This window comes from Eublepharis macularius, chromosome 7 (assembly GCF_028583425.1).
Source record: "Eublepharis macularius isolate TG4126 chromosome 7, MPM_Emac_v1.0, whole genome shotgun sequence".
Classification (NCBI taxonomy): Eukaryota; Metazoa; Chordata; class Lepidosauria; order Squamata; family Eublepharidae; genus Eublepharis; species Eublepharis macularius.
Genome location: NC_072796.1, coordinates 92,497,812 through 92,522,329, shown reverse-complemented (window position 1 = coordinate 92,522,329; position 24,518 = coordinate 92,497,812). Strand labels below are relative to the sequence as shown.

At 39.5% G+C, this 24,518-nt stretch overlaps 1 protein-coding gene across 3 annotated transcripts; it reads right to left on the bottom strand.

Moving 5' to 3' along the window:
- Positions 1-448: 448 nt before the first annotated feature.
- YTHDF3 (YTH N6-methyladenosine RNA binding protein F3) lies at positions 449-24,418 on the bottom strand. 3 transcript variants are annotated; one of them, XM_054985385.1, is made up of 5 exons: positions 24,203-24,418; positions 22,767-22,791; positions 17,350-17,435; positions 10,150-11,733; positions 449-1,586 (listed from the first exon to the last, which is right to left on the bottom strand). In XM_054985385.1, exons 1-5 carry the CDS (start codon positions 24,224-24,226, stop codon positions 1,563-1,565), a joined length of 1,743 nt encoding a protein of 580 aa, XP_054841360.1. In that variant the 5' UTR covers positions 24,227-24,418; the 3' UTR covers positions 449-1,562. The 3 variants fall into 3 exon arrangements, with proteins under 3 accessions (XP_054841360.1, XP_054841362.1, XP_054841363.1); XM_054985387.1 differs by lacking the exon at positions 24,203-24,418 and adding an exon at positions 23,489-24,033; XM_054985388.1 differs by lacking the exon at positions 24,203-24,418 and adding an exon at positions 23,411-23,474.
- Between the last annotated feature and the right edge of the window lie 100 nt (positions 24,419-24,518).

Below are 24,518 nucleotides of genomic sequence, written 5' to 3'. Positions count from 1 at the left end.
TTGATCCAAACTAATACATATGGGATGTTTTCAAAACTGAGAACCTACACTTGTAAAAACTTTCTGAAGCTCATATACGGAATCTATACTTGTAAAAACTTTCTGAAGCTCATATATGCAACACAAAATTGAGAAAAATATGTAACGGAATTAAGCCTAAGATTTCTGACCACTTCTCTAAAATTAGATACTGTCAATTGAAGATTCCAGACTTGATGTAAACATATGCTTGACAGAAACACTAAGCATTCACAGAATAGCTATTTTAAACTTCTTCATATTTGCCTTTCAATTTCTTTTCTTAGAAGCTCTCTCAAATACCAATGAAAGGTGGTTCGGTACTTTATGCAGCTATACAGTATTTTGTTACAGTATTTCATGCTGCTGTGCAAGAGAAAGTTTTAAAATAAGTTAATTTAAAAAGTAGCATAGAAAATATTCAGGTGCGTATGGTACCTAGGCTTTTATTATATAGCACTAACAGATAACATGTAAACACAGCCATGAGTATACAAACTGAAACCATGGATACGCGTTTATTTCCGAAAGAATTTGGAAATGAAAGAATACCAGACTATTAATCAGAGCTGGGAACAAACAAAATCTGAGAAACAGAGTATATTCTTGCTAAACAAGAATTATGTTTATTTAGCTAGTGAATCACCTAGAGGAGTAAATTTTCACTTCCATGATAGCAATCTTTTCAGGCTTGCAAACACCCAGAAATAGGAATTAAAGATTTTAAATGTAGTTATAAAGGTCATAAAAAGTCTGATTTAGACTGAGGTACATGTACTCAAAACTGAGATTGAGTGGTAGCAAACAAACAGTTCCTCAGACAAATGCACTTTTTTCGGTATACATGTTACAGGAAAAAAAAGGAAGTGTGCATTAACTGGTGCGGCCCACCAAGCTGCATATATTAATATTCTCTACACCAAACAGTTTGAAACAAGGGAAATGTCATCCTAATATAATTTCATGTTATGTTTCATTTGGCTAAATTGCAGCTTAAAGTTGCTTTGCCATATTAAAAGTTTACTACAATAATTTTCACATGAACATTTAGACTTGAGTTTTACTCCAGGACTAAATATGGCATGATTTTGCTTTTATTCTGTTGAATAGCTAAAAACTGACAATTAAAAAACTACATCAAAGAAAAATAAGTTGAAGCAATGTGAATCTCACATCATTGAACCATTTATGATGGTTAATTGTTAGTATTCAACAAATTCAAAGAGTTAATGAATCCTTGCATTCGTTCCATCTCCTGTGCCTTAGCTAGGATGCATAATTACAAAAGACAGCAGATACTGGTAAAAGCTTCAGGACAGAAAGTGCTTGACGAAGTTACAGTTCTCAAGTGTGTTTGGTGAGAGAGTATAAGGGCAGATGCACTGATGAGAACCATTACAAGAAGAGTCAATTTTGTGTTAAAGTGTTCAAAGATGTCACCTTAAGCAGGAACAAAGCTTTAATAACGTCTTCTTAGACATATTAGGCATTTCCAGAGTCTACATCATTAGTGTTGTAATTCTACCAGGACCGTCGTCATATAGTTATTGTTTGTTTCTATTCCTCTCCTGCAGAACAGAAGAAAAAAAAATTGGTACAGCGATTCATAAAATACTTCTGTTCTGTATAACGGTATAGCAGCTGTTCTTCCAACTATAAACTATTTTAGAAAGCAGGCTTTACAGAAATATCCAGGCAAATAGTTGAGCAAAAAGCCCTTTTGCATAATCCACCCCAAGAAGTCCAGGAGCAGTTAAATACAATAAACTGACTGAGCAAGATGCCAGTTGATTCCACACTTCAATGAAAAATACTTCGAAACAAAGGAAAAAGTAAATAAGATACCCCAAGGCTTTCTACACAACTGACAAGGAATTGCACTTGCAGATTGTTGTAAATCTCCACAGCTGTAGACAGCTAGATCCAAGACTCCAATTCAAAATTCATCATTATACAATAGATGCGAATCAGTATCACGGTATGAATATTCTACATTTCCTTTGCAAAATGGAACCAAGTTCATTCAGGTATGGTACATGGAACAACTTTAGTCAGAGCCAGAAAAAATGAAAATTAGACACCCACCCTAGAACACACAAGTCAGTATGCTGCAGTATGTACACTTAATGGATAAACACCAGAACTGCTGCACAATATCCCTGAATATAAAGGGTTTTCAGAGCAACTTGGCACAAACTTCTGGAGAAATAAGCCAAAAGTAGACTAGCATAGGTTCTAATGGTATGGCAATAACTCTGTCTTACCAGTTTTCCTATTAAATGTTAGTGTATTTACTTCAATTATAGTCCTCTTTTCAGATCTTTGTGAATTATTTATCTGTGTTAGGACAATTTTATTTATCAAACTATTTTTTTTCCTCAGAGCAACTATGGCATATAACATACTTCTTCATATTCCAGTGTCACACAATTCCAAGATATATCCTGCAAATACATAACTGGACTTTGCCTGCATGTGTGTCTATGGCTATCTAAGAATATTAATAAAACCACATAAATTCTGCCTTTCCTAATCACAGGCAAATGTAACACATTAATTTGAAATAAGAATAAAAGAATGAAATCCTGTCCCACAGAAGCAATTGTGAAATTTTATTTACACTGGATGAGATCTAATGGTTCGGTTTCAGTAATGGTGAACCCTTCCTCCAATGCAAGGAATCTTCTTCCAAGAGACAAGAGGACATCTCTTCCTTGCAATGGGCTTCATCATTAGAAACCATGGATCCAACCTAACTATAATTAGCATATAAAACAAATTAAACTAAGTAGAAAAGTACCTTGTTTCTATTTTGTGATTTCCTTAACTTTAGAGTTGCAGAAGCATATGTAATTATTTACAGTACTGAAAAATACATCTTTTCAATAATAAATACTAAACATAATCAATCAGATGCACAGCCCATGTAGTACTTTATGAAAATTAAGGCTAATTGAAGTAAACAGGGTTGGCCTGTCTTAAAACCAAATACTTGGTCTTACCTGCGGTGCAAATCAAAACTGACAGTCAAAATGGTTTTGGTAGCTCAAGCATGCATGGCCATTAAAGGTCAGCAAGTCTTTAAGTGAAGAATCTGATATGCCACAAAACTAGCATCACACGTGAAACACTAACTTTAAAGCTTGCTTGCAAGTTCTATATTGTTATCACTGTTGGACTACAGCAAACCTAATCCAGCTCAAAGAAGCTGCATGGTTGCAGTATGAAGGCTTTTCCATTGTATCCATTGTATCTCAGCATCTGGTGATGCTGAGAGTTGTTCTGGAAGTGATAATGGGGGCAAGAAACTAGTGGGGAGAAGAAATATCATTCCCTCTGCTTTGCTTTCCCCCTTCCCAAACACCCTTTCCCGTTTCTTATCTGCTGTCTCTCGCCTAGTCCTGCAGTGGCTTGCACCCATGGCGGGCAGGCAAGGTAAGAGGCAAGGCCTGCTCCTATTCCTCAAAAGTTGCTCCGCCACCAGCTTTTGAAGCAGCCACTGGTCAAGACATGCCCTGCTGCACCACTTCTGAGGTGGCCCTTTTTTACTCTGACAGGTCATTTGGTGGTGGGCCCTTTTGCCATGTGTCTCCTGCAGGGCTGTCAAGTTGGGCACAGGGGGAAGGGGGTGGCAGTGGCTTCCTCTCAGAAATCTGAAGTTCCCTTACCAGCCAGCCTACCTGCCTTCCTCAGGCACATGCACAGATTTGAGATAAGTTATTTGGGGGGATGTAACCCACCCAACCCCAATTTTTTTCTGGTTCCAGATTTTTCTGCATCCCTAGGGGGCTGTGGGGGGTCCCCCGAGGTTACAGAAACATCTGTTTTGTACCCAACTGGCACCGATATGCAGGTTTAAGGATTTACATAGAGGACACTTAGGAATTAGTATATATGACAAGTTACAAGGTGAGAATCACAGGGGATTCCCCCCCACACACACACGAGGCACCTGATCCCAGCTTCACTGCCTGAATGATGACAGGGGTGCCCCTTCCATCCCAGCTACCTGAGGTGACAGCAGGAGTGGCTTTTGCTCCCTTCCTAGACTGGGCAACCACAGATTTTCTGGTGCGAAGTTCACATCAGCAGTGGGCTGCCACCTCCCTGCCTGCAGCCTCACTACAGCAGCAGATGTGACTTCCCTCCAGATTGGAGCTTTGGTGCTACCCCTGTGGGAGCTGGAATGGTTCCCTCAGCTTCCTTAGTTGAGGAGGCGTGCTTACTGTGTGAGGAGCAAGTGCATCTCCCAGAGGAGGAGGAGACAGGCACCTGCGCATGCACTGAAAACATGAACTTGGTTTAAGTATTCTTATTTTTCCAGATATGCATACAACCCCGAGGGTTCCCCAAGGTTGCAGAAGCATCTGTTTTGCTCCCAAGTGGCCCTGAATGGCAAGTTAAGCATCTGTATGCTTAATTTGGGAATTAGATATGTGATGGCTTGGTCAAAAAGATAGCACCTTTGATACTTCTACAGCTGGTTACTGCATTTCTATCCCAAGGAACAGATTAAATATCTATTGTGCACCTAGCTAGCCAAATCTAATTAGCTGTTCAAGTTAAATCTCAGACTAGTAACACTGAGCTATTATATCTGCATACTCTTTTAATGCTCTTTTAATCAAAATTCACTCAGACATTTCTAGCTGTTAAATGGTAGCTGCTAGCCTGCATACTTACCCCATTAATATTATTGCTATTAATATTCTACTAGTATTAAATCTTCTTCAGAATCTCCAAAGGTCTGGCAGGTGAGCTTTAAGTCTTGCCGGATATTTTATACCATTAGTATTTCTTCCAACCTGCTTTCATATTACACAGGAATATTACACATGAAACAAAAAGGTTGGGTCATACAAAGGGCTCACAGTGACCGATATTTTTACATATGGCTCTCCTTCTAGAAGCACCTTTTGATCTGCTAAAAGCTGATGCTGGGTGTTGGGAGCTAAGTTACACAGGACCTGAGGAGGAGTCAGAAGAAATCATCCAGCCTGACTCTTACCCCAGCAGAGCTTTCACTGGCATAAGCAGAGAGGCTGTCATTAGCTTCTGCAAAACCAGCTGTTTGTGGGTCAAAAGGGGCTGCTGCGAGAAGAGAAAGATAGGAAAAATCCTCCTCCATGAATGTCTTTCCACTAGTTTTTTGAAGGATGAAAACCAAAAAGATTTCTAGTGCAAGCGGAACCCTGGGGATGGCAAAACTGGACTCAACTAATCAAGGATCATATTATTCCCTTAAAAAAGAGAAAGCACTTCCATCCTCACTTTAACTCTTCTATGTGAATAACAGAGAAGATTACAAGTGTTAAGAACTTAACATGTATATGTCAACCTATAGTCAATCACTCACATGAACATGGCTCCAGTTTTGTACTTTCTCTGTCAAATGTATTAATTGTTTAGACAGGGTTTTAAGAATGCACATTTTGATCACTACCACAAAATAAACAGGATATAAACTGTTAAAACACAAAGTGAGGTTCTTAAATAGAAATTTGCATGATTAAGTATTCTTTTATATTCACTAAATATACTCTCAGGATGATACTTTTTCACCAGCAATGTTTTGATTAAATACAGTTTTTATATATAGCCTCTTTAAAATTTGTCTTTAAAACAAATTGTGTCCAACACTCTAATAATAGCCGTATTACAGATTTCACATGCATATATTTGATTATTTTCTTTTGCAACACATTAAAGCATAGCTTGAGCAACTACACTATGAATTGGCCTCCCCGCCCCCGCCCCCCGGCAAGTACACAACCCCCAGCTAACTGGGTCTGAGGGAGAAATGATGAGATCCAATTTGGATTCACTGCCGCCATCCCAGCAAAGAAAGGCAGGGTATGCCTTGCATTAGGACAAGAACAGAGCAATTATTACCCATGAAATATGACGTATTTGATATTTGGCAAACAGTGAGAGGTGCATGTAAGAGCGTGCGAGAGCACATGTGAGGGAGAGAGAGTCTGATTTATAATTCTTAGTCAAAGCCCCAGATATGCACAGATGAAGAGATTAAATGAACTACTGATTTAAGTGCAATTATGAATCCTTAGGAGACTGAAGGAATGCAAGGTAAGAGGACTACCTCAAGTGAGAGGCAGTGGGGAAAAAATGAGATTGTTCAGTAGACAGGGGACTTGTTTGCCTTAAGTGTAGGGAGTCTATATGGGCTCTAAGAACTTGCTTTAAGTTCTTAGAGGGGGAGCCCCTTCGGGCTCCGCTCCACCTGTCTTCCTCCACCTTAAAACAAAAACACACAGAAGTCACATCGACATGGGACTCCACTGCTCCTCACACCGGTTTCATTCCACGAAACGGAGATCGAAGCGGCGTCTTACAACAGCAATTGTCTACCAGAGTTGGACTTTTTAACTGCATGTGCCACAGTGTTTTACTTTATAGAAGAGAAGTCATATTGATTGACTTGTAAGATTTTGCATACACTGTTGGCAACTGGTAGAGTTATACGGTCTACTATAACAGGTCTTCGGTAGAGTTTTTGTACTTTGGGAGAGTTTCTGTTCCTGTATTGATTGTTTGTATCCTAAGCCGATAATTTATGGATTTATAACAAATTTGCATTGATTTTCTCATAACAAAATTGCATTGATTATTTTGCATTGTCTTGTATTGAGTATTTCATTTGTGGATTCATATTGGGTCTTGAAGTTTGGTGGACATATTCCTAGGAGATCACCCTTCCAGTTAAGTTTTCTTTGGGCGGTCAGTAAGGTCCTGTAAGACACCATTATTCCACATAATAATAATAATGTAATAACCTATGCAACCTATAATAATAACAACCTATAACCCAATGTAATAACATATTAAGAATGCTTGTAAACCAAGTTTCTACTTCTTCTATATAATACTCCATTCCTTGATTAAGAGGGCATTCTACTAGGTTGATCTGAGTAACTGTTCCCTCTTTACTCCTACACAACAGTATTTCCATTGGCATAAGCAGCAGAGGGCTGCATATCCAGAACTGGAAAACAGGGGCTATATGAGGGTAATTTTGCCCCAACATCACCTGTACTGATTTCTATCTTTTCCAGGAAATTCTCTTGATCTTCAGTATTGGCTAGGGGATGGTCATAATTGCTGCTGAGGGAAGGTGGGAAAGATCTGCCTCCAGTGCTGTTTGCTCATGGATTCAACCAATTATGTCACATATGCAGAAATTACAATGGGACCAAAAATCAGTATTTAAAAGAAAAATTAAAAAAATAGTTTCACTATACAATTAAACAACTTGTAACACTAGAAAACTGGAATAGATTTTATAGAACCTTTCTCTCCGCAGATGCACAAAAAAGTTCTATTTCAATACCTGAAATATTTTCCCTTAAAAATGTATAGTATTGTGACATCGCAAAGGAAAACAAGTCATACAAACTGATAAGAAATGTGAACGCCCAGGAAGCAGGGGGGGGGGGGGAATCAGGCGAGGGAGTGTTTCTGTGACCTTCCCATTTTTCCAATGGAAAAATTAAGAAATTGTGGAAAATGCTTAAAAAACCCTATGAAATATGTTCTATTTTAAAATGAGGGAAATTGTTTTTAAACAAACAGTGGTCATGCTTTGGACATATACAGCTCTTAAATACAAGGTACATTTCTGCACCCACAAGGATACCCTATCTTCAGGAGGAGAGTATGCAGGGCTTTCATTGCTTCTCAACTCTTGCATGCTTTCTGTTTTGCTTTTGACCTGACTTCCCTTTTGGTTGACCCTCTCACCTTTCCCTCAAACCTCTGTTAACACAGAATGTCTCTACATGAGAGACTTCTTACATGAGGGCGCTCAACTGTGAGAAGATGCAATGTTAGCCAGGAAGTGGAGTTTAAAAAAACAGAACCAAAGGCTCTGTCCATTTCACATCTCTACACTAGGATAGTTTTAAAAGATAAAGCCTGGAGTGATCTCCCCTTGGAGGAGAAGATGAAATTAACAGACCCTCTATTTTATTCTCCTCCCCCTTTCCCTTCTTCCCTTCCTCCACCAACCCCCGCCATCTTGGCTGGACCTTTGGAGCCGCTCAAATGCAAAGGGGGCCAGAGAGAGAGAGAGAGAGAGAGAGAGAGAGAGAAGAGAAGAGAGAGAGAGGCAAAAGAGGGAGGGAGGGGAGAGGAAGGGGGGAAAGGAGGAGGAGAGGGAGAAAAGTGTCACTCACTGCAGTGCCTGTCTACTAGAAACGCTGCACTGGGGAGGCGGCAAAGAGGGGCATACTTCCAGCAAAGGGCTTGCCACAGCCTCGCAACTACCCTCCTGTAGAGGTGAAACTGAGAGAGCCTTTGGCTCAGTCTTTTTTAACTACTCTTCCTGCATCTCCCTACAGTTGAGCATCCTCATGTAAGAAGTCTCATGTAGAGAGACTCCCACACATACCCACATATTGGGTAACAAGTTGCTTATTGCTCTTCCTTGCTGGAGGGGAAGGGGGAGATAAGAAGCGAGACAGAAACTGCCCCAAAGAGGAAAATTTCTGGAAGTTTCATTGATAACTGAGCTCTAACCAGGAGCCACAGAAGGAAGGAACAAAACATAAGCCAGTGTGGTGTAGTGGTTAAGTGTCAGACTAGGATCTGGGAGAACCCAATTTGAATTCCTGCTCTGCCATGGAAGCTCACAGGGGGACCATGGGCTAGTCACTCTCTCAGCCTCATCTACTTCACAGGATTGCTGTGAGGATACAATGGAGGTGAAGGAAATGATGTAAGCTGCTTTGGGTCACCACTGGGGAGAAAGGTGGCTTATAAATGAAATAAATAAATACATAAAAGACAGCATCTAGCTGTAGCTACATCTAGAGGTATAGATATTATTAATCCTATGCATGACACTTTTTCTTATCAAATAATACACATTTCATGTCATTTACCACAAAGCTTGTGTTTTCTGTTTAACTCCTATTTTTTCTACTTTTGGAAAAGTTAAGGTACACATAGTAAGGAAGAACAGGGTGCATCAGCTTGCAACTTTCTCTTAAGTACCAGGTATATATATCTGCACTGCTGTTTGTAGAAAACAAAAGAATTTATAACTTTTAAATTTTGTAAATATCAAAGATTATAATTTACTTAGTGTATAAAATTGCAAATGATACGTTTTAGGTTGTTAAAGTGGTAAGATTGATTTGAGTTTGACTGGACAGTAAGTATTGCATATACTTCAATTTCCCTCAAAATTTCCTCTTTTCCATGGCTTCAAAATTTCTAGAAACTGATTTTCCATCATTCAGTCATTTTAATCTTGTATTGAAGAAAATGATTTTTCTAATGGAGAACTAAATTTAAATACTATACTAAAGACAGAAAATTCAGTGTATAAATGTGTGCAGTTTTAATTGTGATCTAGTACATCTGCGGGTGAGGTGCCCCCAAGTCACAGCTGACTTATGGCAACCCTTGGTAGGGTTTTCATGGCAAGAAACTATCAAAGGTGGTTTGCCACTGCCTGCCTCTGCAACCTTGGTCTCCATTAGAAGTCTCCCATCCAATTACTAAGCAAGGCTGACCCTGCTTAGCTTCTGAGATCTGACGAGATCAGACTCACCTGGGCGATCCAGGTCAGGACGATCTAGTACATAGCCTTTGGTTAAAAAATACTGGGTTGGATACTATGAACTGGAATGGAATACTCGTGTATCTTTTCCACCCACAGCAGTCTGCTGAGAGACCCAAAAAGTTGACACTGAAGAGCTATTTTAATTAAAAGATTATTTGAAACATTTTTATGCTGCCTTTCCAAGCTACTAAGGCAATTGTAGAAGTCTTGTTGGAGTTGTAGCGAGCAAAATCCTATCCTACTGGTAGAAGAGTGAATTCTACTGACAGAAGGGCAAAATTATACCTACTTTCAATTCCCCCTCCTTCATGAAGCCCCCCCTCCAAAACATTCTGTTCACAAAACTTACACAACCTCAGTTTTTCAGTAGTCTCAATGTGCTGGTGGGGGAAGGCTGAAGGAAAGCACTTTCTGCTCAATTTGTGGGATTCCTCCCACTACACGGGGATTTCAAACATCTGTTACTGAAAATGGTCATGTTGAGGTACAATTTTAAATGCCATGCACTCAAAAAATAAAAAGAAACTGTAACTTTGGGTTCTTACCCTACGCATGGCTTCCTCCTCCTCTTGACGCTTCTCATAATGTGCAAAGTCATCAAAGATTGAGGTGGTATGCTTGAACGTAGCAATTATTTTAAGCACTTGCTTGGCTTTTTCTAGGGGTACTTCTTGAGTGTCCCTCGAATTGGTAACCGGTTTGTTGTCGTTATTTTCCAAGCGAATGTGCCGCAGCTGGTTGTTCGGAACGTCTTTAACAAAGATCCATTTAACATCAAACTTCCCCTTCCATTTATCCTGAGACCAGACACCAGCATACGCGTTGTAGTCCACCACAGACTTCATTTCAGCCACTCCACAGAAGTGTCCACTGCCATTCACACTGAAAAGTAAATACAGTGGGCCCTTTCCATTCAGTGAACGGTACGCAGCATCCAAGCGTTTATTACCATGTTCAGTACTACACCAGATAGAATATTTAATGGAACGATGTATATCATCCTCTGAATAGCTTTTGATTATAAACACACGACCATTCTTCAGGTTCCAGTCAAAGTCTTTGGGATTATAATTATTTATGGCCTTTAGTTTTTCCAATACTGGGTGCACTTCTACACCAGAGGGTGAAGAACTAACTGGTATAACACCTATACCATAGTTTTCATTGCCAGCTCCATTACTCTGATTGAAACTTACACCCCTATTACGAGGAGCCACCCAGCGATTTTGCAGCTGTTGTTGCTGCAGCTGATGTGGCTGAGCCTGTTGCTGAGGTCCTTGTTGCTGCTGTGGCTGCGGCTGCTGCTGAGGCAGTTGGCTTTGCACCATTGGTGGTGGCTGAATTAATGGCTGAGGCTGCTGAATTATAGTCTGAGGAGGCAGTACTGGTTGGGTTGGGGGAGCTTTTACTACAGACCCTTTGTCATCCCAAGTTCCAATATTCATGTTGTGTTTTATAGGGGGTGGTGGTACAGCAGGTCCCCCAATTCCCACATTACCTTTAGGCTTAAGTTTTGGCTGAGGCTTAGCAGGCTTCCTTGCGATGGCAGCCCAAGAGGTTGGTTTAGGTGCTGAACTGCTAACTGCAGGCACACTATTTGCTGCAATACTTGTCATTCCTGCACTGCTCAGAGCTGAACCAACAGTTTTTGTTACAGCAACTGTCATATCGCCACCAATTTTCAGTCCGGTCATACCTTGCTCAATGCTGCTAATACCAGGCACCTTGCTTAAGGTATCATTGCCAAATCCAGCCTGTCCATCGGCTATAGCTCTGCCAAGAGAGCTAGGTGGGTAGCCATAGCTGCTGCTGTAAGCAGAGCTTTGGGTTGATTGCCCCTGAGATCCACTTGTCCCCCATGTAGAGAAATCTGCATTCCCAGGGAAAAAATTAAATCCATGCTGACCAAGGAATGGAGGGGTGTTTCCTAAAGCTCCAGGTTGACTAAACACACCATCAGGGATGTAGTGGTGTTCACCATTGCTCATCTGTCCGTAAGTTGTCAAGTATGGCATTGGAGGATCTCCTGCTGTAGACCATGCCGCTTCACCCAGGGAGTACGGAAATCCAATGGATGGTGCATAATAACTAGGCATGTATGGGTCTGACATTGGTGGATAGCTATTACTCTGCAGTAAAACAAAAATTAGTATCAGAAAAACCAAATTTTATGCTTCATATACTGTCTTAATTTGCTTACATTTTTGTATTTAAAAGGATTAGAGGAAAACATCTAATATTAAGCTCATTTCTGAAGATTGGCTTTCTAAAAGAAAGAGTTGGAAGGGAAACATGACTGCCATCCTTAAGGCCAAATAAACAGAGGTTAAGTAACAGCTGACCTAGTAAATACCACTGGATTTAAACAGGAATGAGCCTTTGAATAAAAATATTGGAACTGATTGTTTTTTGAGCAAATACTTTAAACAAATGATAAGTGCTATGAGATCTGGTAGTACAGATCTAGTACAGTGTGTAAATATATAAATAGTCTCTTTAGTGGCTTGCCTCTGTTGTATGCATCATAGCCACTGGTAATAATTTGTGTTTCTTGTCAAGTTGACAATGGTACTAGCAGATCTGCTGCTGACAAGTCTGGTAATTACCTCTTACGTGGACCCCTACAGAAAACAAGAAGTCACTTACAGGTACAAATGCTTCTGTTAATCAGAAGTGAGGGGAGGCTTTTTTTCCAATTTAAAAATGTGCCAGAAATTAGGGCTGTGCACTTTTTTTAGAATGGTTTTTTTCAGATTCAGGTATTGAGAAGGCCATAAATATTGGTAGTTCTGATATCTGGATCCAAAAATAACAGTTTAATATTTGGATTTTAATTCAAAATTATTCATCTCCATTATTCCCTAAGGGGGAAATCTTTACAGGGGGCTGGAGAGGAGATTTTCAAGCGAAATACAGCAAAACTGTATCAGAGCTACTTTTATCTGTCCACTTCTCCCCTCTATTCTACATGCCCCTGAACAAGGTACCCCCAAGACATTCTCTATTGTTTCCAACAGGGAAAAAAATCTAACACTTTCTCCAGGACAAAGATAGAAGCTTAAGAGCCTTAACCAAATATGGAAGAACCACCACACTGGCTGAAAGGCCTCCCAATGCAAAAAAGACCCACTAAAGCCCAACAGAATCAACACTAAACCATAGAATTCCAGAAGAAATGCCAAACCAGACAATCCTGGCAGAATCAACTAAAGCCATGGACACATTTGCAAGCCCAACAGAACCAGTGTCACTCACAGAAGCCAGGGTCAACATGACAAGCCTAACAGAACCAACATAAAACCAGAGAATCCCAGCACCCAACCTGACTAGCCAATACCCAAGCAGCCAGCCAGATGTGGCATAACTGCCTCCCTCTGCACTCTGTCCTGTTGCCTGGGAAACCTGCAAAGGCAGATAAAAGCAAGCCTTAAAATGCTGGCTCTGTGATTTCCAAATAAACTTGAATGTTTAGGGGTCTGTGCTGTCAAATCATAGCCAATTTATGGTGACCCCTGGTGGGGTTTTCAAGGCAAAAGACTAATGGAGGTGGTTTGCCATTGCCTGCCTCTGCATAGTGACCCTGGGCTTCCGTGATGATCACCCATCCAAATACTAACCAGTGCCAACCCTACTTAGTTTCTGAAATCTGATGAGATGAGGCTTGCCTGTGCCATCCACTGATATTTTGAGTATATTTTTGGACTGGATATAACAACAACAACATTCAATTTATATACCGCCCTTCAGGACAACTTAATGCCCACTCAAAGCAGTTTACAAAGTATGTTATTATCCCCACAACAAAACACCCTGTGAGGTGGGTGGGGCTGAGAGAGCTCCAGAGAGCTGTAACTAGCCCAAGGTCACCCAGCTGGCTTCAAGTGGAGGAGTGGGGAATCAAATCCAGCTCTCCAAATTAGAGTCCCCCGCTCTTAACCACTACACCAAACTGGCTCATACTGAATTACATATCCCTACTAGAAATGAATAATGCAAATTTGTACGTGCGTACACACAGGAAAGCTAGTAATTCTTGTGGGCTCACTTCACCCATACAAACTGTCTCCCATTTAACCTGCCCTACTCTGTTGTTTAGTTCCAAGAACAAAAGGGAAAGGTAGCCTATTCCCTTTGGAGGAGGAGAAGCACTCAACAGAAAGGAAAGCAACAAACGAGAAAGCTCCATCAAAGTGCATTTTAAAATAGAAGATTCCATTTTTCCCACCAAACCCCTGAAAAGCCTACTAAAGAGTTACTGAGTCCTACAGCATAGAGCCTGAACTCAAAAGAGAAGTGTACTACATGATGTCTGCAAACACAGAGTTCGTAGCACTAGAGAGATTCAGCTGCATCCTACTTCCAGCTTTAAGTTGCCTTCTCTTATACTTAACTAATCCAATGTTTTGTTTAACTAGAATCAAATGTTAGACAGTATTTTACTTTAGTCATATTAGATCTTCATTAATTTCCACTGATACCTGTAACTGTAACCTACACAGCAGTAAGAAATACTAAATCAACAACTCAATGTTTAGGTATACTCAAGAAAAATTTTACGTATCTAGTTATAAATGATGTACCTCAGTTGTTAAACCAGTAATAGTAGTTTAGGTTTACTAGAAAACTTATTGTATATACTTAAACTTTCTCCAAATTTTCTGGAAATTTTACATCTTTTATAAATACACTATCTTGTCTAGAAGAACTTCTAAAATGTTCTAATAGTTTCAAAACAATATTGCAAAAAAGAAACCCTCCCCTCAGACACACCCCTAAGACGAAGGAAAACTTTGTGCAAGAACTCAGAAAGAGAATGGAGAACAGCAAGCCAACAGAATTATTGGGTGAAAATACACTACAACTTCCTTCTGTGACCCCAATTGGAAAACTCTTTTTCATTAGAGTTGTAGCATAAGCTAAAAAGCATAAGAAATTAGAAGACAAGAATTAGCTTTGACTATTAAATGAATGTAATTTCAACTATGGGCAGAATAATTATTTAAAAGATTTGCTTCTGCTGCCAGCACTTAAGGAATATCTGCTAATTTTGTTTGTCATCCATAATGATCCTATGACAAAGTAATTCTCACAGATAAACTAAATGCTCTTTCCAACTAAAGTCCTCGAAGTGGCTTACAACACTTTAAAACCGCAATAGTAACTGTTTCTCCCCACTACCATCTCAGTGTATTTTATTTCAGTACTCAAGGAATATTTTAGCATTTCTCCCAAGAAGAGAGGTCCTTAAGGCAATGCCTTCTCATAAATTAAAGAGGGCTGCCAGGAAGGAAGGAAACAATTTACATATCTAGTTATAAATGATGTACCTCAGTTGTTAAATCAGTAAAAGTGTGTTCTTAAGCATGGGCAAGTGAAAGCCATTTGCTTGCATAAGCCAAATGATTTTTCTACTTTTCTACTTTCACATATACTTGGTTTTCTTTTTCTCACCATATCAAGTCTCTTTTATCCCAAGATATTATTCCTGAAAAGTATCAATTAGTATACTTTGGCCTGGATCTGCTAGAGATTTCCCATGCAGACATGAGCAGATGAGTATTTGCCAATTCTCCTTGGCCATGGCAGACCTGACTTCTCCCCCATTCTGTTTTTGGGGGACCCCTCCCTCCCAGGAGTTGCAGTTCCAAGGGCATTTTGGACTGCAGCAAGAGGAGGCAAGTCATGTTCCGCAAGCAGAAATCTCTCTTGTACATGGAAAATCTATAGAGGAGCCAAACCTAGCATCTTATATGGGGCAGTTCTCTAATCATTTGTACATACTGCTGTCCAGAATAGGGCTTGACCAACCCCAGATGCTGGGCCACTATAGCACCTATACATTTCATTATGACACCTAGTATTTTCAGCTGTGATTTTATTGTAGTGTTTCTTGGCAATCCCCAAAGGAAGCATAAAGGCTGAATCCAACCACTTTTTCCATTAGTAAAAATGGGAGGAAGGGATCTTTTCTGACCGCCAAAAAGGCTGTGTTTGGGTTTTTGGGACTACCTTGGATAAAAGCCATGTAGAATAGAGCCTGTAATAAGGAAGAGAAATGGCCAAGACTGAGCAAAAATGTAGGCCAGATCTTGTCAGTTTCAATCATAATGTTTTGTTGTAGAATATAGAATAAAACTGCATGAAGTTCCTGCCATTGCTTGCTTAAATGGAAACTTAAGTTTATACCTTTCAACTATGGTGGCTGAATTAAGTTTATACCTTTCAACTGTGGTAGCTGAATTCATTTAACTGGCTGCTTTCTATACTGGCTCTAGTATTCAGTTAAATAGAGGGATTTTTTTTAAGTAACAGTGGGATTGAGAAATTGACAAAAAGTTAGGCTGAGGTTAGGTTTTTGTTGTGATGACAACAACCCAGACTGCCCCATATTTATTTATATACTACAATACATTTGTCACAGTTTTAATAAAATTACAGAAAACTGTAAAGAGGTCAGGATTAGATTTTTTTGGTAGCAATAATTAGAAAATTAGATAAATTAAATTAAAAACCCCTGAAAGCTGAAAAATGTCTGGCTCCTAGTGACAAAGAAAATTTGTCAACACCTGTACTATATTTTTGTCTGTTTCCTTTAGAGTTCTGCAATATAATTTATCTTCATTTTTATATGTCTCATATATATTTTATACCTTTCAATATTGTTACCCCATTACACACTGCCACCTGTAAACCTCCCTACACAGGTCTGTGGCTTCACATGCAGTTAAGAAAAGTCACAACATGCCACCTGTCTAACTTCTATTTATCAGGTAGAGAGCCCTGACCCAAAGCCACCCCCCTCTCTCCTTTTCCTAGAGGCTCCACCAGATGGGCAGACAACAAATATATTGTAACATATTGTAACACTTTGGTAGCTATTGAATTTCATGGCTATGTACTCTTGCCTGCTCACTGTGTTGTCATGAACAAGAAGTTACTACAATTGTTCATTCTATAGTCTCAGTTACAAATATTAGGGAGAACAATTTTCACTAGCTGCCTGATCACTGCAGACCCCCAAATCAGAACAAATGCTGCTAACAGCCTCCTCTTCCTGAGAAGCAGTATCTCAAAGAGAACAACAGGTTGTAGAGGAGGAAGAAATGTGAAACATACACTATATGAACACTCCTTTGGATCCAACCCATTGAATCTATTGTTTGAAAGATAAGGGAAAACAGGAAGTTGCAAAGCAAAATTATCAGCAGCTGAGCACTAATTTTTATTAATGTCTAGCAAAAATATTTAGTATGATATTTTAGGTTGGAGGCAGCAGAGAATCTCACAGAAAGAGTTAATGAAGCTGATCTGTCCCTGACTTCTGTCATTCAGCTGTTTACCCCAAAGTCCTACCCGATGGTCAAGGGACCCTCAAGAACAAAATGCATGACAGTGTGCGGCTTACTGCAGCTCATTCTCAGTAATACAGTACATTTTGTTCACAAGAGTTCCCTGATCTTCACACCAGAAGTAGCAGGCTCCTAGGAGAAGGCAGGGAAAGATCAAATCCACCAATTCCTTCTGCAAGTTGGATTCAATCTCTAAAACTCAAGTACAAGAAACGACTTAAAAGTTAGTCAATTAATGGACATTAGCAATGTTTTCAACTATCACTGGAGTCTTGTTTGAAACTTTACATCACAAAAGCAACTTTATATAATTGTTTATTAGGCTCTAGTGTTATTAGTGTTCTAGTTTGTAAAAAATAAATAACATTAAGATTCTTGAAATGCTCTTTTACTCACCTGATTTGTCTGGCTACTTAGATATGGCTCAAAATCATCATCATTTACTGCATCCTTTTGATGAATCGAACCGTTCTGCACTGAAACTAAAACACAATTCAAATTAGGTGCCTTTCAGAAGTTCTAGCCTTAACTTTTGAGCCCGCTTGAGGGGAGGGTGGGGTATAAATATAATACATAATAATAATAAACTTTTTTAGTTTAAACCCCCCTAAAAATCTGAAACATGACACATTTTACATGAAACTATTCCAAAAACAGTACTCATATCTCAGAACTTAGAAAATATGATAGACAGTTTGTTGGCAGCCAAAACATTTATAAAAACACCTAAAAAACTCATCTGTGTAAGTGTACAAGACAAAATGGCAAGAATGCAGTTGACAGGAAATGTCTTTGGGAGTGTTACATTTACTATTCTGTGGAAATGTGTCTAAGCAGACTTCTAGTGAACAGCAGGTTATTCAAAACAGGACATATATACAAACAATAAAAGTTATGTTGAAGTTAAATAGATGTGCATGCAACTAGAAATGTTACATTAATTTATTCTAGTCAAATAACTTCAGCTAATCAGATGCAAACCCTCTGCAGTTACACTCAAGATGGCATTATTTGTCAGTATAAGAGACTGTCATAAGCAATATTTCCTACATTTCTAAGGACACAAGCAGAGAACAATTTAATACTGCAAGTGACTGTCTACAGAAGGAATGCTAAAGCAATAAAGTGGATCAGATTTGATATATTTCCATTTTATCCAAAACTGACATTGACTCCCCCACCCCAGGAGAAAAAAAAATGTCACTAACCCCTTCCCCACACCCGGCTTCAACATTTCTGGAAATTTTGCATCTCTAGAAAACACTGAAGTGGTCTAACTAATGAACAAATATGTTCACTTTCATACAGCTAAAGTACAAGATACTATTTCTAAGATACTGTCTTGCCAGATTTTTTTTATAAAATCTGTTTACTGAAGTATTTTATATTATCACTATATACCCCTAATACAAACTAGCTATTCCTGTTTCTGTAGGCCAGTTCTGCCTAAGTTCCTCCATGAAAACCACTAAGGGAACACAGTCAAACTCTATAGATGGACCATATATAAATGCCATTACATTTCTGCAACTCTATTTCATGTTCTCAGGAACTGGAACATGATAAATGGAACAGCTTTGGCTTTCAAGGTCTAAACGTACACCCAAGAACTTTCCTAACATATACTTGCTTATCCAATACTGTGTAATTGTTGTAGGCGGTTCACATTACCAGTAACGTGTTTTCACCACAACCTAAAAAATAATTCTAAAAGACACTTTACTGGTTGCTTCTACTTTTATCTACAAAAGATATGGTATCAGTTTTCTAAAAGGTAAGCACACTTGTGGATCTGTATCCTGGTCAACCATGAAAACCTGCCACTTAAACTGACAGAAAAATAGGTGCTTGTTACTTTTCTAATGTTAAACAAAGCCCAACTCAAGAGGGGAACTGACCACTCAATAATGTTTTTATACTGGTAGTAGAAGCAAATAAAATTCTCCTTAACTTTCCAGTGTCACTCTACAAGAACAAACTTCTAACCTATCAAGGAAGTAATGGAATCAATTTGGATGCTTATCAGTTAAAAAAAGCAGAAACAATAGTTTCATTACAGGAACAGCTGGCAACAAAAACAAAAGAAAACACAAAAACACTGACAGAAAAATTAAGAAAAAAGTCACTCAACATAATCACTAAGGCTTCTCAACATTAAGAAGTCTTACCTTCAGCTCCATCATATCAAATAAGTTGTGAAAGGTAGTCTTAAACATGCTTATTTTATTATGCTTAGAGAAAAAGCATCTGCCTCATGCACTGTACAAGATTTTCATGAAGCCCAAGAATCTAACACTTAAGTTTTAACATATTTTGCCATTTTTCAGATAAGTGTTATTTTTAAAAAAGAAAATAACAGTGACTTTTACCAAGTTTAGCTCTAAACCAGCAGCCAAATTTTTGCTTTTTCTGCTCAAAAATCTCTCTCTCTCTCTCTCTCTCTCTCTCTCTCACACACACACACACACACACACACACACACACACACACACTCTTACACCCCAGCACACAAAGGCTTATCAATTCAGCCACACTCCACACTCTTAATGGTCTTCTCTGTGCAAGAACTTCTGCTTTCATTTTCAGAAAACTCTACTTCCCACAGTAAGAGAATCATTTGGTGATGTTCAGAAAGCCTCTGAAGAAGGCTGAAACTAGATAAAGACAGAATACAGCTTCGAGCAGGTGAGCTTTAAACATACAAAATCACAGGAATAATTGCTTATTGAAATCCTGGTTTGTGCCACAGGCAGCAGACTTCCATAAAAAAATCTATTTATATCATGAAATTTTCTCCCCAGTATTTCTTAGTACAAGAATTCTCTCTTGCTTCTGACAGCCTTTGTACTTCCTTAGTGAGCAGAGAGCTATGATCTTGTCTCTATCATTCTACACAACTCTTGTCTCTATCATTCTACACAACTGTTATGTTTTGTGTTTTCAGGAAGATGACGACCAAGGAAGACCACACGGCACAAATTCATATATGTGAGGATTTAGAAGTGTCACACTACTAACAGGGAGAGATGTGATTTTCCAGCGCAAAGGCCTAAATCTTTTCAAAAATACTTATTTAAAAGCAAAATATATGCAAAATAATCAAATATTAAATTTCACTTAATTTGAGCAATTCATTCTGAATAGAAACCTAGAAGCAGAGGCAAGGGATGGAAGGAAAAAACACTTTTAACAAGTACCCAAACCCCTCTACTTCTGAAATCTCAGCAGAGTCCTTTCTCCTTTGGTTCACTTGACAGTGTCCTTGAAAGTAGACTAAGAAAGAAATCCTAAGCAGGTCTACTTGGAAGTAAGCTCTATTTTATTCAATGGGAACTTACTTCTAGGACAGTGTTCTTAGGACTGCAATTCAAGTATGCCTTGGAAAAACAACTGAGTCACATACTAGTGACCCTCCTAAAGATTTAAACTGTGCTTTTTATCAGCTTAGGATCTCAACAGCCAGAAGCAGTTACCAGCTGGTAGAATAAAAATTCTGAACATTTTAAGCACAAATAATCTGTTCAAATAACGTGGCCTTATTTTCCTTCTGTCTGAAAACATGTACTCTCTTCATCTTGATTTCTTGTATTGCAAAATATTAAATTACTATATTAAAATCTAAGGATTTTAAGGTAGTCATGTATCTTGTATACAACATTACAAGATCTGCCTTACTTTCACACACTTCTTTAGTACTAAGAGAATACTGAGAGTATTAGCAGCTCTTTCGTACACTTAATTTTCTAAAACATTCTCACTGTATCATGCTGTAATGTGCCTAGGTGTATAATAGAAAAAAATTAGAAGAATACTAGTAAGAAAGCACTGGGGTGTGATGTTGATTCAATAGATGCCGATAAGATTTTATAAACTGTCAGGAACTGCCTAAGACTAGAAAATATTTAACAAGCTTTATCATTGTCTTCTACAAATATAGGTTCTTAACTCTTTTGCTAATAGCTTATATTACAACAGCATAAGCACATTCCACTCACTCTTCATAATACACTGTCATGAAGAATTATTTTACAGTCTTTACTGCAATCCATCTCTCTCTTTTACTTGAATGTATTTTCTCTGCCTGAAAAGGACAGGGCATTTGCATTCTCAGATTTTTGCCTATCATCAGTTTAGGGTACTAATTACTATCCAAACTGGAAAACTATTCCTACAACATTCAGTATAAACATACTTAATACCTATTCACCAACCGAAACGGAAAGTGCTTTCTATGGGATGGATCCAAATTACCAGCAGCAGAGCAAAATATTCCCATCTCTGACTGCAGCCCTCTTATGACCCCCCCTCCCCAAGTTCTGCAGCTGTGGTGATGGGATCTTCAAGAACAGCATGGCAAGGCAAGGTTCTGCAGTGGAAAGGGAAAACTGGTGAAAATCACCTTCCCTCCCACACCAATAAAACTGCTCTTTGGATGACCCCTACATATTTATCCAAGGCTTGAACTTCTTCACTTACTGGAACAAAACAGTACAACACTAATGTTTTTCACTGCAGCATGCAAGGAGTTGGTATGACAATCGATTGGTCAGATGTTGGCAACTGACATTCTTTAACTACTGTCAAGTATTTCACAGGAAAAGAATGCCACTGTGGTGGCTTTCTTTGGTATCATTTGTTAGCAAAGAACAAGAGTAAAGATCCCCCTGCCCCACAGCAGTCAGAGCAAAGCTAACACTGTGACAAGGCTTCTCCTACTGACCACTTCCTGTAACTGGAGGCATCTCTAAAAGGTTTTTTAAAACACTGTTGTTTTACTTTATTTTGGTCTTAAATTCATTTTATTTCAAATTTTGTAACAGTAAGCTGATATTGATGATTCCCCCCAGAAAGAGCAGACTAGCAAATATTTTCATTTACAGTAACCTTACCAATACTTAAAAATCACTAATACATTACACACTTTAACATTAATTTTATTGTTGCACAATAAGTTAACGAATTTGTTAACAGTTATTCTATTGTTATAAAGTGAACACTTTTAAAAACATGACAGACTGATCGGCCAAACCTTTTGGACCAGTATAATATTTAACTCTGGCTGCACAAACTGTGGATGCAGTCAGAAGTAAGAAATCTTTGGGCAAGAGAGTGCTGAAATAATCTGACCACAGATTATATCAGCACTGTCAGAGCAAATGCTGACCACAGTGTGTGCATGCACATACACGCAGTCCTAACCATACAAATCCTACATGTACAACTTCAGGTTTTAGATACAGTGTCCTATTCTCCCCCACCCCCCACCTAGAACATCTTTTTCTACATACAGGATGCAGTCTGGAAGTTAATTTACACTAACTGTATTTGGATAGAAAAGCATGGAAGCTGACAATAACAAAATAATACAACGAAAGAAAAGCAAAGTAGTTAGAAACATGAAAAGTTGACTTATTTCTAAGCTAGAAAACTTCTTAAATAAATACTAGAAGGACAAAGTGATGATTTTTAAAGTTATCCTAATATATCAAAGCTTGACCAACGTTCCACTGGAAATTAGCTAAGCGAAGAAAACTATCATTTGATCCCTTGAATACTCATATTTCCTTTCATCAGCAGGATCAAGGTCTTAACAGTGGTGTAATATACGAAAATGAATGGGAAATTCCAGTTTACAGCAATGGGCAGATGATTCACTGTTTATTTATACTGATGTAGTCAAATGAAATGAATGACTACAACAGTACATGTTATCAGCAAAATGCACTGTCTCCAACAGCAATATTTCTTTTAAAAAGTAATCATAGTCACATTCCTTTCACTTCTGAAGAACTTAACACAGAAAATCAACTTACCTTTATTTCCCTGTCCTTTAGGTCTCTGTCAGTAATAAAGAAAAAAAATAGAGGAATCAAACATTAAAAGCCTTTTGAGTGCATCGAATACATTTAGATTAACTGAATTTGTATATAACAGAAACAAATCATATGTTTTATGTTGTAGGATTACAGAGAAAGATTATTTGTATTTAGATGTAAACTGATGCCTCACAATACAATATGTATTCTCATCACTGTAAGCACAGCTAAAAGATAACATCTAATCAGTTATAAGAAGTGACTTGTAAAATGATCCAGTACTGAAAACATGTCAACTATAATACTCCACATTCCAAGTCCCACCATTTAAACAAATGAAAAAAGCATACTTTAATTTTGAACCATAACAAAATCAGAACATCTGCAAAACCAACTAACTATATTAAGGAACAAAGAATCACACTGCTATATCAAAAACATATTTTATTTATTTTACATATTTTAACAACAGGGTTTACTATTCAGGATTTTTAAAATAAGTTACTCTGCCCCTGTATTAGCATGCCACCTCACTTCCTCTTTCTTTCACATCAGACTTGCTCCTTGCAAATAATTTTTTAACATTAACCTTAATTTACTTTAACCTTGTCAGAATAACCCCCCCCCCCACATTTATCTACCTTTGGCCGATATTAAGACCAAGGCAAACATTATGTTCAAAAGTGATGCACCAGTCTGTGTATAAATGAAGACTCAACTTTGCATGATCTAAGTCTGTGAATTTTGTTCTCTCATTATCAGCTCCTTGCTCCTTTCGTGTACGCAACGAAAAAGAAAAGCCCGGCAGGGCGAGGCTTTGAAAGCACTGGGATGGATAAAAAGGAGGCTAAGAAGAGGCCCTTTAACACTGAAAAACGGGAGGAGGGGCGGGAAGGAAAGAAGCGGAATAACCAGGCATCAAAACCAGCAACAGGAAAACAGCTGGAAAACGCACACGACGTTAAGCAACGGAAAAATGTTTTAAAAAAACTGCCGAGGGGGCGGGGGAGGACGGAAAATGGTTGCAAGGGGCGCGGGGAACGCCACAGGAGAAATAAAACGGCAAGTGGCGACTGCGCGGCAGCGAGTGAGGCAGGAGAGCCGAAGGCCTCGTTTGCGGCGAGAAGCGGGAGACGGCACGGGAGGGCCGGGGGCGCCCAGAGCGAAGCAGAGGCGGCGGAGAACGAAAGACAAGGAGAAAGCAAAGGCTGCAGCCTCGTCCCGGAGCGGGCCCGCTCGCCGACACAGCCGCTGCGAGAAGGCCCCAGGCTGGGCTGAACGGCCTCCAGGCTCGCGGAGGGGGCGGTGCTGGGAACAGGGGAGGAGTCCCGCGGCCTGGGATGTAGCGGGCACGAATCCCCGCTACGTCCAGCGGGAGGGAGGCGGGAAGAGGAGGAAAGAGGGACGCCGCGTGGGCGAGGCCAAGACGGTACCTGGTCGACGCTGGTGGCTGACATTCTTTACGGGGAACCGCGATCCCCTCACCCCGCTCCGCTTGGGCCTCCCCCTTATCTTCCTCGGGTCGTCGTCTCCGCCGCCCTCGCCGCCGCCCCCACCTGATTGTCTCCGCAGCCCGGACGCTCCTGAACGAGTCTGCGCCGCCGAACGCAACCAGCTGGCCACAGCACGACTTCCCTCCCCTGCTCCGGGCTCCGCTTTCCCACAATGGCGGACGCGCTCCGGCTCCCACTTCCGCTGTACGGCGCCCTGACCTTCCGCTCTCCCCCTCCCTTCAGTTGACGACGTAGT

Bases quoted from the DNA above. Each gene is read 5' to 3' on its own strand.
- YTHDF3 (XM_054985385.1), bottom strand. From the start codon at position 24,226: ATGTCAGCCACCAGCGTCGACCAG. The intron at 22,792-24,202 runs GTACCGTCTTGG...TATTACTGACAG, and splicing joins CAGCCACCAGCGTCGACCAG to AGACCTAAAGGACAGGGAAA. The intron at 11,734-17,349 runs GTGAGTAAAAGA...GTTTTACTGCAG, and splicing joins TAAGTAGCCAGACAAATCAG to AGTAATAGCTATCCACCAAT.